General features: G+C 38.9%; 1 protein-coding gene across 30 annotated transcripts in view; it reads right to left on the reverse strand.

Annotated features, from left to right (window-relative positions):
• LRRFIP1 (LRR binding FLII interacting protein 1) overlaps positions 1–19,172 on the reverse strand; it is a 164,916-nt gene that overhangs the window by 77,256 nt on the left and 68,488 nt on the right. For 19 of the 30 annotated variants that reach the window (XM_067470546.1, XM_060781761.2, XM_060781752.2 and 16 more), the window contains exons 3-6: positions 15,724–15,741; positions 8,163–8,210; positions 7,265–7,309; positions 6,419–6,469 (exon numbers count right to left, since the gene is read on the reverse strand). The exons of 5 other annotated variants lie outside the window; for them this stretch is intronic. In XM_067470546.1, the coding sequence (XP_067326647.1) occupies positions 6,419–6,469; positions 7,265–7,309; positions 8,163–8,210; positions 15,724–15,741 (162 nt within the window). The remainder of the gene's footprint in view (positions 1–6,418; positions 6,470–7,264; positions 7,310–8,162; positions 8,211–15,723; positions 15,742–19,172) is intronic. 6 more of the 30 variants (XM_060781691.2, XM_060781662.2, XM_060781592.2 and 3 more) reach the window with 3 other exon arrangements.

Here is a 19,172-nt window from a genome sequence, read left to right on the forward strand (position 1 = left end):
TTATCCCCCTACCAACCCCAGAGATTACTTCGGTCTGAGGACCAAAATTTGCTTGAAGTCCCCAACATCCAGACTTATCATCTGTCCTCTACTAGGCAGAGGGCCTTCTCGATTGTGGCCCCTTATTTATAGAATGCCATGCCAGTTGAAACCCGATCTATCCGAGACCTACTTGCTTTTCGGAAAGCCTGTAAAACCTTTCTCTTCCGACAAGCTTTCGATGGGTGAATAACTTGGGACTATGTCTGTTCTTGTTTTATTGTATTTTAAAGTGAATTGTATTGTTTTAATCCACTGCTGTAAACCGCTCTGAGCCAAATTGGGAGTAGCGGTATACAAGTTAAATAAATAAATAAATAAATAAATAAGCTGAGAAAGGCGGTATACAAATACAGTAAATAAATAAATAAGAGCAATGTCTTATCATCCTTGTCTCTCCAGAGTGGCACAACCCTTCCCTAACAAAATAATGGCAACCTATGCAGGGCAAGAATTCTAAGGATGCTATGCTAAATCATTTGTTGCTGGAAAGGGAAGACTGGGACCTATATCCAGAAGGGCAGGTGAAAAAGGCTTGCTTACTTCCTCATGCCAATCTTGTAGTCGTAATCACCAGTTCTACTCACTGTACAATGGCTTCGCTGTCAAACATGGTACTTCTTGAGGCAAAATTGAGCACTTAACGTTTATCAGTCTTCATGAGTCACAATAGTTCCTTCTTCCTCTAAACTGATTACAGTATATAATATGAAATGCTCTTTATAACTACATGGCTTGATATATAATTTTTTCCTTTCAGAAGGCTCTATAATTACACATTTGGGCACTAAAACATTTCACGTGGTACCAAATATTTACTGTTCTTCACATTGCTACAACTCAACCACGTTTCTTTTAAACATTCATGAGTTTGTATAGTACTGTCATGATGGAAAAATGAGATCTTCTAATAATACAGGCTGTTCTCAGGTTCACCATTTTGGTCCTTTCTCCAATCCAGTCTGAGCATGAGTAAGAATGTGCGCTGGAAAGGATAGTATATCGCCCTTCACTCATACCCGTAAGAGGAATACTGGTTGGGCTCTCTGAGAAATCTTGTTTTTAAGAAAGGTTTTTAAGAAAGGTTCAAAGGATCCAGAAACAATGCAACTATGAAGACTTTCTCTTTTGGAAAGACAGTGTTGAAAAAATTCAAAATTAGGGGGAAAGGAGCATATAAATTTCAATTATTCATGCCTACATGTCTAATCAAACCATTTGATCAAACAACTCCATTCAGGAAGTAACCTCTCAGGAAATGTAATTAAATCCTGCTGGGGAAGGACTTACTGCTGAAGCTGTACTGTAATTAATGGATAGCAGTACAGCACTTTATTTTAAAATAAGAATTTCAGGATAGTTAAATGCTAGAAAATACATTGATACATGTAAGCAGATTTGGTTTCTGGATTTTTTGGGAGTTTTTTTTTAAATAATCTCTAATACTAACATATTATTTGTACAAAATAGTTATACACAACCGTTTAAAAGAAAACAGCGCTTTTCTGTAATGGACAATTACAAAGGGTGAAGAGAAAGTGTATCTGAATGCATCTCTGGCTATGAACCTTCTCGGAGATTAAGATCTTCTGGGGAGGCCCTGCTCTCGGTCCCACCTCCTTCACAGGTGCGGCTTCTCAGAGGTGGCCCCTCAACTGTGGAACTCCCCCTCAGTGACATCAGGTTAGCCCCCTTCCTCCTGACCTTTAGGAAAAAAACTGAAAACTTGGAAGTGGGACCCAGTGTTTGGATAATTGATTAGTGCAACATACAAGGGTTGAATGGAAAGTAATGCCTCCACCTTCATTACTTGGGTTTGGATGGGAATATTTTAATAAATCAAACATTAAAATGTGCTTTTTAACTACCACTATTCATTTTTCCACATAATCACCAGACAATTGGATAGATTTCTGCCAAAGATGAACAAATTTTCTGAAGCCGTCACGGAAGATGTCAACACTGTTTCCCCAACCCATTGTGCACAGATCTTCCGATAGCCAAGCAAAGCAATAATGTGACCCACACGTTCTTGTGAAATTATGCTTGAAATTTCTCTCTGAGTGATACGATGATCGTCCTGAATCCATCTGTCAACCTTTTGCTTGTGAAACTCGGTGGTTGCTGTCACAGGACGTCCAACTCTTTGTTTGTCACGCAAGTCAGATGTTCCCACTTTACCATCTTTAAACTTACTCATCCAACGATGCACAGTACTCACATCAACACAATCACCATAAACCGCTTGCATTCTCTGATGAATATCCTTCGGAGTAACACCTTCTGCTGTCAAGAATTCAATGACTGCATGTTGCTTAAGTTACATTGACCGACCGTCTGCACAGGGTTCTATACTTCGCACTTTAACAACACAACCATTCAAAGCTAAGGCTTCCCGCCAAAATAGAACTGTTGAGGAGAGTCTACTGAACAAGCCAGTACCTGCTGCATACCAGTACATATCTGTTGAGGAGTTATGAAGGTGGAGGCATTACTTTTCATTCAACCCTCGTATGAATGAAAAGAATGGTGCAACAATAAATGATATTGGATTAAGTGATTTTATAATTGTAATGTATATAATTTTAATGTTGATGTTTTTAGCAGGTGTTTTAATGTATATGTTTATATTTGCTGGATATGTATTGTAAAAAATGTATGGCATTGAATTATGCCTCCATGTGTGCTGCTCTGATTCCTCTTCAGGGTTGAGAAGGGTGAGATATAAATGGCAAAAAAATAAATAATATAATATAATCCTTTCAAAAGTATTGCAAGACTTCACAACCAGGATTAAGCAGATGCAGAGTAAGTTATTTGATATGTGTGCACCTCACTTTTTAGGAAAGCTTCTAATGAGGCAGCTTAGATACTCCCAAAAAGAAAAATAAATAAATCAAGAAAGAATCAGATAAATAAAAGAACACGGATTTTTAAAAATAAAAGCCAGCAGATGAAAAACGATACTTAATGGTAAAATACAATCTCTATTTGGATGTTTAATTAACATTGTTTTTGTTGACTGCATGAGATGTTGTGTAAAGTAGTACTGTAGCACATATATTTCAACAATAGATTTGCCATCTGTCACTAAGTCCCTAAGAAAGAACATATACAGATGTGCTAAAATTCCGATCTCTTTCGAAATGGAGCTGGTTTTGCTTTCAAGACCAACACAGATTAACTTTTATTTTGCACGATTTGAAGAATATACCATGTAAACATCTAGGAGAGAAAACCTTTATACTGGACAAAAAAGCCAAGATTCCATCTTTATTGATATAAAACTACTATCTCTCTTTTCTGTTTTCTGCCTCAGAAGTGACCTGTGTGAGTTCAATTACAGTTCCAATAGTAGTGTGTGCCCACAGATTTTATATTTTAAAAGAGAGAAAATTATTATTTTAGTGTCTTGAAAGCACTGACTACATCCTGCAATTTTTTTTGCAAGCAAAGAACATACAATTACACTGTCATCCTACTTTCCATTTAAAAATCTGTCAATTTGGACATGGATGGGGTGGAGCCAACCTTTACATTTTCTTTTTTGCCTCACTATTTTTCTCCACTACTTCCTGGTTGAGAATTCTTGCAAACTGAAAACAAGAGGTAACCCATGACTTTAGGCCATTTGGTTAAACAGTCATTTTCAGATATTTTAGCAGCTGACTGTAGAAAACATTCTCCACCTTAAGTAACTGAATAACATAATTAACACAAATGACACTATGCAACAAAATTTGGAAAATTGTCAGTTCCTGGTTTGAAAGTGTTATTTCCTCTTTAATTGTGTGGGACTTAGTTTGAAAGTAGTTGTTATACTCCAGAAACTTTGTTGTTGTGGCTGCCACAAACTAGGTTGAATTGGTTGAGACTCTTATGAGATATGACTGAAAAACTATAGCAAAATGTCCTGCAGGATGTCCCACAAAGACCCATTTTTTTCAGTTTAATAAACTTTCATATCATATCATATTTAATTACTTATTAATCGCCCTCCATCCGGGAATGCTCTAGGCGATTTACAGCTAAATTGTAAAAGATAAAATACATACATACAGAAATTAAAAATTAACAGAGATCGAATGCTCTAGTAAAAAGCCAGGTCTTAAGTGCTAGAGTAAAAGGTCCTAAGTCACGCATGGCTCTCATGTAGGGAGGCAAGGAATTCCATAAGGCAGAGGCAGAAATAGAAAAAGCCCTGCGTCTGGTCCTTTCCAAGTGCACTTCTCTAGGACCCGGTATATAGAGTAAGTCATGTTGGGCTGGTCGTTGCGACCTTTGCCCATGTTTTATAATAGAAACAATTAGGAAATGGCATTTATAACCCAGGAACAAAAATCATATTACATAGTGTTATGCTCTGTTTATTATCTCCTGGATCAAATTTGCTCTCCTGGTCTCTTTCATGAAGAGACATTTGCTCTTGGATTTAAACGTTATATTCCATCTTTCCTTAAATGCAGTGGTTCTCAACCTGGGGTCCCCAGATGTTTTTGGCCTACAACTCCCAGAAATCCCAGCCAGTTTACCAGCTGTTAGGATTTCTGGGAGTTGAAGGCCAAAAACATCTGGGGACCCCAGGTTGAGATCCACCGCTTAAATGGGACAACATGGCTCCACAAAGTTTCAAGACTTCTCTTAAAAGGAAGCAAACTCATATGCTCTTCTCTTAAAAGGAAGCAAACTCAAAAGTGAGGATGGCCCACTGAGGCACACATACAAAGAAAGCATCGGCCTTACTTAGAACTTGGCAGAAATATAAAAGAAATTTCTATTCTAGAACCCCACTGTGGGTCTCATCTATGGAAGCCAACCAAAGGTTACTAGGGTGGATGAGATGGCCAATATAGTAAGTCTAGTTACTAGTCTATAGTAAGTCTAGACAATATAGTAAGTCTAAGTCTAGATTAGTAAGTCTAGTATAGAGACTTACTAATCAAAAACTCCACCACTTTAAAATCCCACTCAGATTTAAATCGAGACTTTGGTACTATCTCCTGGTTGCATTATTTGCAAATAAAAGAACACTATAACTAAGATAAAAAACAGGATTTAGTCTCAAAGATACGGCCTGGGATAGGATAATGCTAACAGAGAAAAACCTTATCACTAAAATTTATAATAAACTTTTGGAATGGTCCACCGAGATTGATGTGATAAAAACCTTTGTGATTAGATGGTCAGAAAATTTTAGAAGACCCATTCACTAAAATGAATGGGAACAAATGTGAAACAAGAAATTAAAATATACCTATGCTATGGACATTAAAGAGAATTGGTTAAAAATGTTCCACAGGTGGTATATTACTCCAAAGAAATTGAGTCTTATGTACAAAACTGTAGAAAAAAATTGCTGGAAATGTCACAACCATGAAGGGAAGAGATGCAGAGCCAACCTTAAGAAATGGGGCTACAAAGTGGAATCCATGACTTGCGAGTGTGGAGAAGAGCAAACCACTGACCACTTACTGCAATGCAACCTGAGCCCTGCCACATGCACAATGGAGGACCTTCTTGCAGCAACACCAGAGGCACTCCAAGTGGCCAGATACTGGTCAAAGGACATTTAATCAACTACCAAGCTTGCAAACTTTGTGTTTTGTCTGTCTGTTTTGTTAAAAATGTAATACAACTGTCTGGTTGCTCCTGACACGATAAATAAATAACTTTACATTCTCATTTTTCTGAGGCTTAATATGCAATCAATTGCTGAAAGGTGAGCCCTGTAATGCCTACTGTTTTTAACATATGGTACAAAAAACGGATCCTACCAAATCCAACAAATTACAAGGTTGCTCTCTTTAACCGTAAGGAATATTGAGTTTTCCCCACCTGCTGGTATAGAAATGCCTTGTGTCAATAGTACTCTATGAATTCCGGACTATCATTTAATATTGTGAAATCAGTCCGTTTATTTTACTGTTGATCAAAAGAAGGAAATCTGCTACATCTGTATCCTGCTGAAAAAAGAACTAGATGCAAAATGGCTTGAAGTGAGCCTTTAAGCTCAGCCTAAAAATATACCACCCACACCATGATTTATTCAACACATGGATAACAGTACGAAACATTATTTTTGTTCCTGAGTTGTAGATGTTATTTCCTAATTCATTCTATCATAACATATAGAAAAGGTTATTAAACTGTAATACCTTTGTCTTTGTGGACATCCTGCAGCACATTTTGCTACAGGTTTTCAATGAATATTTCATATCAATTCAACATAGTTTGTGACAGCCACAAAAACAAAGAAGTATATAAACTACTTTCAAAGTAAGTACTGCACAACTAAATAGGAATAACACTTAAATAGGGGAAAGGAGAATTTCATAAAATGATAGAAATAATTAGGTAAGTTTAATCAGTTGTTACTAACCCTGAGGCTTCCACGGCTACCCACGGACATACGCTCATCTTCATCCGAAGCCTACGGAGAAGTGAAAAGGACACCAAAGATATTTTTTTAAAATGCAGATTCCATATAATGTGCAAATATTTTAGTTACAATCCAACTTCAAACCACTAATGAATTTATAGCTACCTGTGTCACATACTTTAAAGAAAACAAAAACTCAATTAAGTAAGTACCAGAAAAATTAAATCCAACAACCTAAAACATTACTAGTATGCCATATTATTTAAAGCATCTTGAGAAAACACAAGTGAAGCGGATGAATAAAAGTTATATCAATTTCTGCCTTCTTCTAGTTCTATAGCTGCAATTACGACTAGGAAGCAGACACCACTTTTAGCAATGACTGAAAGAATACTGCAGGATACGATAATTCCTTCCTTGAGCAAATCACCACCAACACCAACTATAATTCACCATGATGAGCAGACCTTCCAAAAATAACTGTATGTAATACTAATCAGCATCCATTTATAGGATTTGAAAACCAATTTTAATAGAATTCTTTTATTATCTTGGATTAAAGGTGAATAGGTATTAGCCACAATGAAGATCAGGACAGATATAACTATGGATAAGGAGCATCAGGAACTTTCGCATGGGAGAGAAAGGAGTAGGTGAGCCCATCCTCCTGTCCCATTCCTTAATACTACACAGAGACACGCATACAGAGAGAGAGTACATATAGCTTGTGATAAGTTGAAAGAATTCTTTATAATACTCTTTTTAAAAAGGGAATATATATGTCACAAAGTTTTCTTCAATACCTCAAAATGAAAGTTTTAACAAAAAAAATGCAACCATACTGACCGAGGCATTTCTTCTGGATTTACGGGTGTAACGCTCACTGTCTTCCTATGAAGGCAGGAGGAAAGAGAAAGATGAAGGATTGAAGACAAGAAATACTACTACACAACTTCAAAAGTGTAGTCTTCGGAACATAGTATATGGTGACAGATGAAAATGACAAAAAACGGCTGCTTGTCAGAAGTCCCATTTCACATGTATTTTTATTAGGAGCCTTCTCAAAACCACCATCATGCAATGGTTAATATGCAATATAGAGACAACCACAAATGGACTGGATTATAGAACACCTAATTTAAGCATTCATACAAATGGCATCTGTTATGTCTGATAGATGCCTTGTGCCTTACATCTTCTTTTATTGTCCCTACAACAAGGATCTAACAGCATCTAGACTCTTACACAGTAACTGGAGAATTTCCACTGGTCAAAGAAAATGAAAAAGGATAGGTAAAAAAGCTGGTAGTGCTTCATTTATGGGGTGGAGGAAGTAAAATAATGTAAGACGTGAATCCTGGAACTTTTCTGAACTCTGAAAAAACTGGGATACAGATAGATAAAATATACAGATAGATTATATTTAACTCTTACTGGACAGTACTGCCTGAAGTACTGCCTGAACTATAGTCTAAGCTCGAAAAGGTTAACCGGGAAATGCTCTTCTACAGCAATCTCAAACCACATCCTATAAGAATTTATTTAGTTTATAAAGGACATAGATGGTTTTCAAAAATTTAAGCAACAAACTAGCTGTTTTTCAGCGATGTTCATAAAAACTGGAGTTTGGTATTAATGCAAATATCCAACACAAATGCACATACTCAAATATAGAAGCCATGCTATATCATTTTTTCAAGACATTAGCCTTTCAAACAACACTGGAATCTTAGACAAAGCCTACCATCCACTGCTCGATGTCACCAAACTTTGTGTCCAGACCATAATATTTCTACAGATGGAAAAAGTTGGAGGAAAAATGTAGAGTGAGAAGTACAGAATACAAAAGCTTTCAGGCATGCCTACATGAGAGAATTTGCATAATTAAGAAAAGTGCCTCTGACTAATAATTTAAGAAATTAATACTGTATTGCAAGACTATGAGCAAAGTAGCATACACCTCACTTAAATACAACAGAGGTAAGTCAACACAACAAAATCTCCAAAACAGCCCAGCCTACAAATCGTATCCATAAGCTGGACCCCTGGCATGAATAGGCAATGCTTCCCAACCAAGGCAACCAAACATGGCTGGAGTAGCTCTTAACTTGAAAAAGAAATTCAAAAGAAAGACTTTGGTTTATGATGAAATTCAAAACTCAGTAATGCTCAACATTTTAATTTTGTGACTAAGCTAAATGGCATATAATAATAATAATAATAATAATAATAATCTTTATTTATACCCCGCCACCAACTCCCCAACTGGGACTCGAGGTGGCTTACATTAGGCCAAGCCCAAACAACATATTACAGCAAAATAAAACCAAAAACATAAGCAACAAGCAAGAACATCATAATTACATAAAACCATATGAATACATTAACAATGTAACATTACAATAAACACAATGACAGTGACAATGGGCGGGCCACATGTGCAGGATAAAATGTTAAAAAACTCGGGTGAGATAAGAAGAGGAGCAAGTTATTTGCAAAGAGGGAGTTCATAAAAACAGGGTTGTAGAACCAAGCTTTCCCATGAAGGGTGGGGGGCGTATACTCCAATGACAGAAGCATTGAGGGAAGCAGTAATGTCATATTGTGTATCTGTCTCTATAGCACAGGCATGCCCTCTCTATTGGTACAGGGCTGCACAGCTTATTTCAGAGCAATAAGGGAAATGTGGCACTGATAGAAGCTTGGATACTTAGGCTAAAGGCTTACTTATTTACCTTATTTACATTTAATCAGAAGCCTAAGTTCTTTAGTGACCTGGAAAGCTGGGAAAGTCAGTTTTTCCTACAAAAGCAGGATCTAGTCAAGTTTCTATCTTGCCTGTTAGCACTTCACTTCTTAGATTCAAATGTGTAGAGCAGGGGTCCTCAAACTAAGGCCCGGGGGCTGGATACAGCCCTCCAAGGTCATTTACCTGGCCCTTGCTCAGGGTCAACCTAAGTCTGAAATGACTTGAAAGCCACTGCAACAACAACAATCCTATCTCATCAGCCAAAAACAGGCCCACACTTCCCACTGAAATACTAATAAAATGTTCTTCATTTTAATTATTGTATTGTTTTTAAGTGTTTTTGCACTACAAATAAAATATGTGCAGTGTGCATAGAAATTCATTCATGTTGGGTTTTTTTCAAATTACAATCTGGCCCTCAAACAGTTTGAGTGACTATGACCTGGCCCTCTGTTTAAAATGTTTGAGGACCCTTGGTGTAGAGAAATTCACCATATACTTCCAACAATATGTACCATATCAAACACTGTAAAAGAGACGGCACTCTACAAATTTAACTGTGAAAGTTCACTCCCACAGATTCACAAACTGAATCAAATTAAACAGAGGATAGAATCATAGAGTTGGAAGAGGCCTTGTGGGCCATCCAGTCCAACCCCCTGCCAAGAAGCAGGACAAAAAGAGGATAGGAACTTAACACAACAAGGCCAAATAATGGGAAGCTTTCAAGGAAAAAATGAGGATAAAACAAATGTTTTGGATAGTTTAGAAGTCAGTAAGAGCAGCATATATACTGAAGAAAGGGGAAGTGCATAGTATAAAGAAGACTCCAGCAAAGCATTCCAGCGTGGAAGCATGCGGGGAATGCGGAAGTGCTTCATCAGCGTCGCAGATGGACGATGAAAGCGACAGCTCCCCTGGAGGCCAAGAAAAAGTTAAATAGCCTCTGTGTATGTCTGTATATGTTTGTATGTCAAAAATTGGCATTGAATGTTTGCCATACATGTGTACATTGTAATCCGTCCTGAGTCCCCTGCGGGGTGAGAAGGGCGGAATATAAAAGCTGTAAATAAATAAATATAACAATAAAGGAAGAAAATGACTGAGGAAGAATGGGATTAACTAGCATATTAGAATGTGGAACACAAAATGAACAAAACCATTACAAAGAAGTGAGAAAAGACAAATACAAAGAGGCAACTGTAAAGGGAAATGCAAGTTATAATAACACTTTTATTATGAATAGTCAGCTTTTCATATTAAACAAGATTTCCACCGGGGAATGGGGTTTTCAGACTGCCTAAAGATGCGCACGTCTGGGATGAAGCACACTGCATTATTCTCTTGCACATTTGAATTCTAGTTTTCCGTTCAGAAGAAAATGACTTCTAAGAAATCAAAAGAAGTGAAGAGACAAGACCAATTTTCCCCCTAGTAGAAATGTCACCTGCAAATAGGACACTCCCCACTCCTATATTATTAGTCATCTTTTACAGCATTTTATTTTCTCACATATAAACGATCAGGTAAACATGCTCATGCAAAGCTTAAAGCCACAGCAAAAGTGCTCAATATCCACTGAAGCTACTGAAGCATGAAACTGCTTTTCACAAACAAGCTTCTCTTGGCCGAACAGCCGCACTGCTTTAAGGTATTCTAGGAGTAAAGGGCTGTTGAACACTGTTAGTATAGTCATGCCACAGACATAAGTAGCGGTGAAAGGTGCAAAAGGCCTGCATGTCTGACCCAGTTCAGTCAAGACTTAGTATGAAGGAATTTCTGAGGAGCAACTGTAGTGTCATGTTACATTTGAGAGATGCTTTAGGAGCAGGAATGGACTGAGAAGAATGCAACCTATGGGGGCTCGTATGAATGGAGAGAACAGTACCTGTTTTTTAAAAAATCTTCATATACAATGAAAATATGTAGGCCACGGTGCCCTAACTCTGTGCAGAAAGCGAACAAGCTTCATCATGACTCCCAGGTTACAAAGAACAATAAGAGGGATGGGATTGCTCATCCCTGAGTGTAACTGACAAGAAAAGACACTTCCAGGTTATTTTGCATTTGGGAATGAAGGTGCTAGTCTGAGTTCAAACGTTAAACAGATAATACCGCTTAATAGTTACACTTTCCCCTTTTTTTAAGAAAAAAGGGGGGTGCAACTATTACACGAGAGGGGGGAAGCCTTTTTTCCTGGTCCCAAAACAGTAGCCTTTTAATAAAATGTTGAAAACAACTTGAGAGCATATATAGGAGTATCCAGAAAACAATTTTACAAGGTTAAACATTTGTATCTTCCTTGTCAGAAGACTGCACCACGGTCCTTGCTATATTTTCTCCTCACCATCCCTCTCCCACAATGCATCATCTTCTGATCCATCCAGTGCATTAGAAATGCCAGTTTGTTTAAAGCATTTTACAACAATGTCCTCTGTGATAAGATCCCAACTCTTAATGACTCATGTGCACATCAGTTCTAGTGGTTTGTTCCAGTGGCTACAAGATAGAGATTAAGCCACCAGGAATCACTCTCTTGTGTTGTATTGTCACAGAAAAGTTACTTCAATTCCTTGACAATGTGACTTCAGAAACGGTCCAAAACTAGCAGAGACAACTATTTCCATAGTGCACCTGGTCTTCTGTTCCACACAGTTGTAACTCAATCTACCAGGAGTTCTAAGTCCATTCAATGCTTTGCCTGAACTCGTATATACATCTGATGTAGTACTCCCTCAGGTATTGTGTGAAAATGATGAAAGGCAGTAACTTCCTTTCAATCAGCTGTAATGGCAAGTGTTATGGTGCAACACAATTTCTTGTGAAAATTGGGTATGTCGGGGGAGCAGAGGGGTAGCAGTCAGATGGGTGAGTGAAGAAAGTGGGTGGGTCTTTGGGGACGTGGGTAGATGGGTGAGTGTAATGGGCTCCACCAATCTTACTACAGATGCATTGGTTACCAATTGAGCACCGGATCACTTTCAAAGTGATGGTACTCACCTTGAAGGCCTTGCATGGTCTGGGGCCGATGTACCTGAGGGACCGCCTCACCCCCTACCAACCCCAGAGATCCCTCTGTTCTGAGGACCAAGATCTATTGGAAATCCCCAGTGTCAAGACCTTGCGTCTAACAGCAACCAGACGCAGAGCCTTTACAGCAGTGGCACCATCACTCTGGAATACTCTGCCACCTGAAGTCCGTGCCTTGCGGGACCTATCAGCTTTCCGCAGGGCATGTAAGACATATCTGTTTCGACAGGCCTTTGATCTCTGACATTGCTATTTTTAAATTGTTTTTAAATTGTTTGAAATTGTTTTTAAATTGTGTTAGATTTTAGCCTGTTCATGTAAGCCGCTCCGAGCCCCAGGGGAGTGGCGGCATGTAAGTTTGAATTATAAATAAATAAATAAATAAATAAAATTACAGCGGAGAGGCTGCCGAGATCAAGGGTGTGACTATTATGTGAGGAATTCTTACATACCAAAACCACAACCCAAAAATGGGGGTGCGGCTATTATTCAATGGCAACTATTATGCGATGAAATGTTGTAATGCATTGTAGAGCACTGATTATTCCACTATCTCCTTGGCAAACAATGAAGCATGTGAATATGTATAATTAGTTATTGAGAATTTGCCGAACCACCACAGATTATTTTGGTTTTCAAAGACTGAAGAGGGATATAAATCCTTATCGTAATTATTCATGTGGTGCTGCTAATATTGTATGGCATTGTTAAAATTTCTACTCAGATATTATGACATTAGAGTACTATCTGACATGGCATCATATTTAATAACTGACAAATCATGTCTAATCCGTTTTGGTTTAATAGATTCATGCTGTATATTGGGGTGGAAAAATATGACTGCATACAAACCCTTCCCAAAGCTACTACTGCAGATTTCAGGTCTTTGGGACAGCCCTTGCTGGATTCTCACCCTCTCCTTTTTATTTCTGAAGAGCTCCAGAAGTAGTGTTTAAATGGGATGCAGGATGAGACTTTAGATTTTTGAAAAAAATTCATTTCATTTCCAAGTCTGATGTGGTTCACAGATAATTCTGGACAAAAAACTTAGCACCTAGATCATCTAAAATTTATCTTCCTGTGTTGTATGTGGTCATTTCCTTTTCTTCAGCAATGACAACATAGATGTCAAAATAAGTACTTTTTTATTTGTCCATGTGACCACAAAAAAACGGAGCCCCCGGTGGCGCAGTGGGTTAAACCCCTGTGCTGGCAGGACTGAAGGTCGCAGGTTCGAATCCGGAGAGAGGCAGATGAGCTCCCTCTATCAGCTCCAGCTCCCAATTGTGGGGACATGAGAGAAGCCTCCCACAAGGATGATAAAAACATCAATCATCCAGGCGTCCTGTTTCTCAATATATTTGACCTCCTGATTTCAAAAAATGGCACCAGTTTTCTCCTAACAGGTCTGGTTTGTTTCCCCCTTGGGCTGTGTAATGGATGTTAGGATACCTGGAACACCACACAATTCTTGCTCAACACTACATGTGAGTTTACATACATAAGATATGACATGTCATGCCATTTTCCATAAATCACTCATTTTTTAAATGAAAAACCTTCAAAGCCAGCCCAAAGCCCAAGGAGGAGGATGTTAAGGTGATCAAAACAGCCCAAACAGCACTTCTCATTAAACTTCTGGAAATTGATTTCAGCACCACTCCCACCCCAGGAGTGAGCGAAGCACTACCGAAGCCCACAAAACTGGTTTGATGAGAGACCATGGTGAGATTGCAGGCAATGACAGCTCTTCAGTATCACCTCTAAATCTTCAAAACAGCATATCTCGTGCACAGCCCAGGCCTAAAGCAAACATGAAAATGCGCAGAAGGACAGCATTTCACAAACAGCTTAATTTCTACTGTCATTCTGACACTTTCAAGAAGCATTAGTAAAGCACAGTCATCCAGTGAAAGCATGCAAAAGAGGAGCAGAAGGTCTCCCAAGCAAAAGGAGCCTGATTGTTAGTGTGACTTCTGAGACAAAGCAAACAGCAGATTACCCAAAATTTGAGAAGTGAGCCCTTCTTCTTCTTCTTCATATTATTATTATTACTATTTATACCCTGCTTTTTCTCTCCGCAAAGGAGACTCAAAGCCTTAACGTTTTGATATAATGACAAAACCTGACTACTGTTTTTTATTTTTAAAAAACCTTCAACAGAGAATGGTTGGACCTAATACATCAGCAAAGCAATCAAAATTAACAAGTTTTGCCTTTTTATAGTGCTGTATTCCCATATGTTAATGGACCATAATCATTCAGTGTTTGAAGTATACTGCAGTCTGTCTAATTTTTATGCTATACTATTTTACAGGGTGAGGCAGCATAACTTCCTTTTTTAAAATGCGTGCCATTCAGTCGGTTGAAGACGTAGTGGTCTCATTCAAAAGGCGGGAGTATAAAGTTTTGTCCTGACACAGTTCAGTCGCCATCATGCGCTGGAACAGTGAGGAGCGTGCTTTTGCCATTGAGGCCTACTTTTCGAGCGGATTTGGAGTGACCGGCCCACTCTCCAGATTTGGGCCCTTGTGATTTTTTTCTATGGGGTTTTTTGAAATCCCGTGTTTATGTGAACCGTCCAAGGACCCTACAAGACCAGCATCCAGGAATAAATTGCCAACATAACGCCTGCTATGCTGGCAAGAGTCATGACAAACGTCAGAAATCGGTTTACTCAGTGTATTGAGAATGGAGAATGGGGGACGTCGCCTACCTAATTTGACCTTCAAAACTACGTAAAACAAAACTTTAGGTATGCGCCTACATTCATACAATGGGTTTCATTACGTTTTGAAAAAAGAAAGTTATGCTGCCTCACCCTGTAGTATAAGACAAGATGCAACCACAGTCCTGAACTACCTATAGCTCTAAAAAAATAATGCAATTGTAATTTTTACTGCCGATTTTACAGGTGTTTTCTCGCACCGATGACTTGCTAGATATAGCTTTTCTTTGTACTACTGCCACTCAGTTGTAGCAGAATACCAAATAATTATGACTCTAAAGACAAAAGTCAATAAGCACTAAGCTACTGTTGTTCTATGGTGCTCACTATGTATATATTTGATATAAAATGCATCTAGTTGGCTTGTTCTTGTGCATGGTGATCCCCACATGGCATACAAAAAAAATTTCCAATCTTCATGGCCATGCTTGCATATCCAACGGTAGATCAGAGACTAGCAAACTTGGTATAAGCAATATGATTTTAAAAACTGTAACCAATGTGGGTTAATTTTGAGCTGCAAATTGATTCCTTTATGGGTGATGCTTCCCTTGATTTCTAGTATAGTATTATAACAGTAATTCAGCTATGGGAGAAGCTGCTATAAGAACAGGCCATAATATCACTCCTCTTCGGTCTAATTAAGTTATTAGCAGCAATCCAAACACACTCAATTTCCAGATAAATCCAGTTGCATACCTGGGATGTTTAGGATGTTTTATTTCTCAAGGGTTATCAAGACTCCTGATGCAAGAGAAAAAAGGCATGCAATCACACAAGATGTTAAGCAAACCCTACCTTTTGAACTTGATAGATCTATAAGGACAGAGGAAGGAAAGAAAGGAGAAATTTATAAGGAAAAGAGAAGAGGTTTCCGCAGATACAGTAAAACAAAGGACTCGTGTTCCAGTGGACTAGTAAAAAAAAAAAAAACCCAGCATAAACCACATTGCAAGATCAGCAATGCATCCTTAAAGGCTAACAAAACCTGCAATGGTTTACAATTAAGCTGGTTAGTCTTTAAGTTGGCACAGGATGCATTGGTGTTTTTGCTGCAAGAAAACCAATGGAAATTATTACCTCAAAATGAACATTTTTTTACTAAGTGTGAAATACATACTTAAGAGGGAAGGGGAAATTGCAGGAAATTGTTTTATTTTGTACAGAGATCACCATGATGTATTAAGACCCAGAGATAAGATCCATCAATGTGACATCTCTATTAACATTCTTGGGCTAGTAATTTCAACTAAGATAGATCTCCATGGGCATAGCTATCAGCTGTGCAGATCTGTTAAGAGCAAGCTGAAGATTTAGCAGCACAACAGCACACAGTTTCCTACCCTGTCTCCACTGCAACTCATCAATGAGGTCACATTCCATGACTGTCAAATCATAACCAAAATTCAAATGCACTGGGAAGTACAACCCAGTGAATAAAGACAAGCAGCCCTCCACATTTGCTGGGGATAGCGGCACAAGACCACATGGAAGTGAAAAAGCATTATTTTTTTGTCCTGAGAGAACACCTCTCTAGGAATGCCTATGGAAGATGACCATACAATTGCAACGGAGGGCTTAGAGATTCCTAGAGAGGCGTTCTATGTAGGAATCTCAAGGTTCTCTGTGTGAAAGGTGACAATAGTTACATTGAAGAACCTAGACAGAATATTTTAATTAAATGTGTGACTAATCAAGTCTGCAAACGTCAGCCTGAAAATGTGAAGGGCTGTACATAAATGCACATTTGCGGAGCCTGGTGTACTTTATATCTTTTATTGCTGCCACAATGCACAATAAATCAGGCATTTATACTGTACCAAACTCTTTGCAACAATTCCATATATTGTATTGTCGAAGGCTTTCATGGCCGGAATCACTCAGTTCTTGTGGGTTTTTTCGGGCTATATGGCCATGTTCTAGAGGCATTTCTCCTGACGTTTCGCCTGCATCTATGGCAAGCATCCTCAGAGGTCTGCTGGAGCTGGGAAAAAGGGGTTTATATATCTGTGGAATGACCAGGGTGAGACAAAAGGCTTTTGTGAGTTGGGCTAGGTGTGAATCTTTTCAACTGACCACCTTGATTAGCATACAATGGGCTGACAGTGCCTGGAGCAAACTCTTCTTGAAAGGTGATTAGATGTCCCTGCCTGTTTTTCTCTCTGCTGTTTTAATTTTAGAATTTTTTAATACTCGTAGCCAGATTTTGTTCATTTTCATGGTTTCTTCCTTTCTGTTGAAATTGTCCACATGTTTGTGGATTTCAATGGCTTCTCTGTGTAGTCTGACATGGTGGTTGTGAGAGTGGTCCAGCATTTTTGTGTTCTCAAATAAAATGCTGTGTCCAGGTTGGTTCATCAGGTGCTCTGCTATGGCTGACTTCTCTGGTTGAAGTAGTCTGCAGTGCCTTTCATGTTCCTGGATTCTTGTTTGGGCGCTGCGTTTGGTGGTCCCTATGTAGACTTGTCCACAGCTGCATGGTATACGGTAGACTCCTGCAGAGGTGAGAGGATCCCTCTTGTCCTTTGCTGAACGTAGCATTTGTTGGATTTTCCTGGTGGGTTTGTAGATTGTTTGTATGTTGTGTTTCCTCATCAGCTTCCCTATGCGATCAGTGGTTCCCTTGATGTATGGCAGGAACACTTTTCCTCTGGGTGGATCTTCATCTTTACTCTTGTGGCTTGTTCTTGGTCTTGCAGCTCTTCTGATGTCTGAGGTGGAGTATCCATTGGCCTGGAGAGCCCAGTTGAGGTGGTTCAGTTCATCTTGGAGGAGGTGGGGTTCACAGATTCTTTTTGCACGGTCTGCCAAGGCTTTGATGGTGCTTCTTTTTTGACTTGGGTGATGGTTGGAGTTTTTATGGATATATCTATCTGTGTGTGTGGGTTTTCTGTAAACGGTGTGACCCAATTGTTGATCTGGTTTGCGGATGACTAGGACATCTAGAAAAGGCAGTCTTCCTTCCTTTTCTTTTTCCATAGTGAACTGGATGTTAGGGTGGATGCTGTTAAGATGTTCCAGGAACCTGTTGAGTTCTTCATCTCCATGGCTCCAAATGGTGAAAGTGTCATCCACATATCTGAACCATATAGTGGGCTTTTTGGTTGCTGTTTCAAGAGCTTGTTTTTCAAATTGTTCCATGTAGAAGTTAGCTATGACTGGGCTGAGAGGGCTCCCCATTGCTACTCCATCTTTCTGTTCGTAGAATTCATTGTCCCACTGAAAATAGCTGGTGGTGAGGCAATGGTGAAACAGCGCCGTGATGTCTTCCAAAATCCATAAGGACTCCACCCCACTCAGACCAATCGTGAGTGCCATTGGGTCCCCCACATATGACTTAGCCAAATTTCTTGCTGCACAGTTACAAAGCCACATTGGGCTCACAACACACTACATCAAGGACTCAGCCCACTTCATTGAAAAAATCAGCAATCTCAAACTAAATCCAAATGACAAACTGATCAGCTTCGATGTGGTGTCTCTATTTACCATGGTCCCAGTTGCAGACACCATGGCACTCATCAACCAGAGGTTCCCAGAAGACATCACGGCGCTGTTTCACCATTGCCTCACCACCAGCTATTTTCAGTAGAAATGCTGGACCACTCTCACAACCACCATGTCAGACTACACAGAGAAGCCATTGAAATCCACAAACATGTGGACAATTTCAACAGAAAGGAAGAAACCATGAAAATGAACAAAATCTGGCTACGAGTATTAAAAAATTCTAAAATTAAAACAGCAGAGAGAAAAACAGGCAGGGACATCTAATCACCTTTCAAGAAGAGTTTGCTCCAGGCACTGTCAGCCCATTGTATGCTAATCAAGGTGGTCAGTTGAAAAGATTCACACCTAGCCCAACTCACAAAAGCCTTTTGTCTCACCCTGGTCATTCCACAGATATATAAACCCCTTTTTCCCAGCTCCAGCAGACCTCTGAGGATGCTTGCCATAGATGCAGGCGAAACGTCAGGAGAAATGCCTCTAGAACATGGCCATATAGCCCGAAAAAACCCACAAGAACTGAATTCCATATATTTTTTAATATTTAACACACATTAATATGAAGACCCAACTGCAAAACCAGTTTTCAAAAACATTTCTCTTTACTTCCACTGAGGATTTTGACATAGGGGCAGGGGAAGAAAAAAAAGAGAAAAACAACTATTCCACTTTGTAATAATATAAACTAAATAAGGCATAGCTTGACAGGCTGAGCAGCTTCTCTATTTACACGTAATTTT

The sequence above is a fragment of the Anolis sagrei genome, chromosome 1, assembly GCF_037176765.1.
Source record: "Anolis sagrei isolate rAnoSag1 chromosome 1, rAnoSag1.mat, whole genome shotgun sequence".
NCBI classification, from domain to species: Eukaryota; Metazoa; Chordata; class Lepidosauria; order Squamata; family Dactyloidae; genus Anolis; species Anolis sagrei.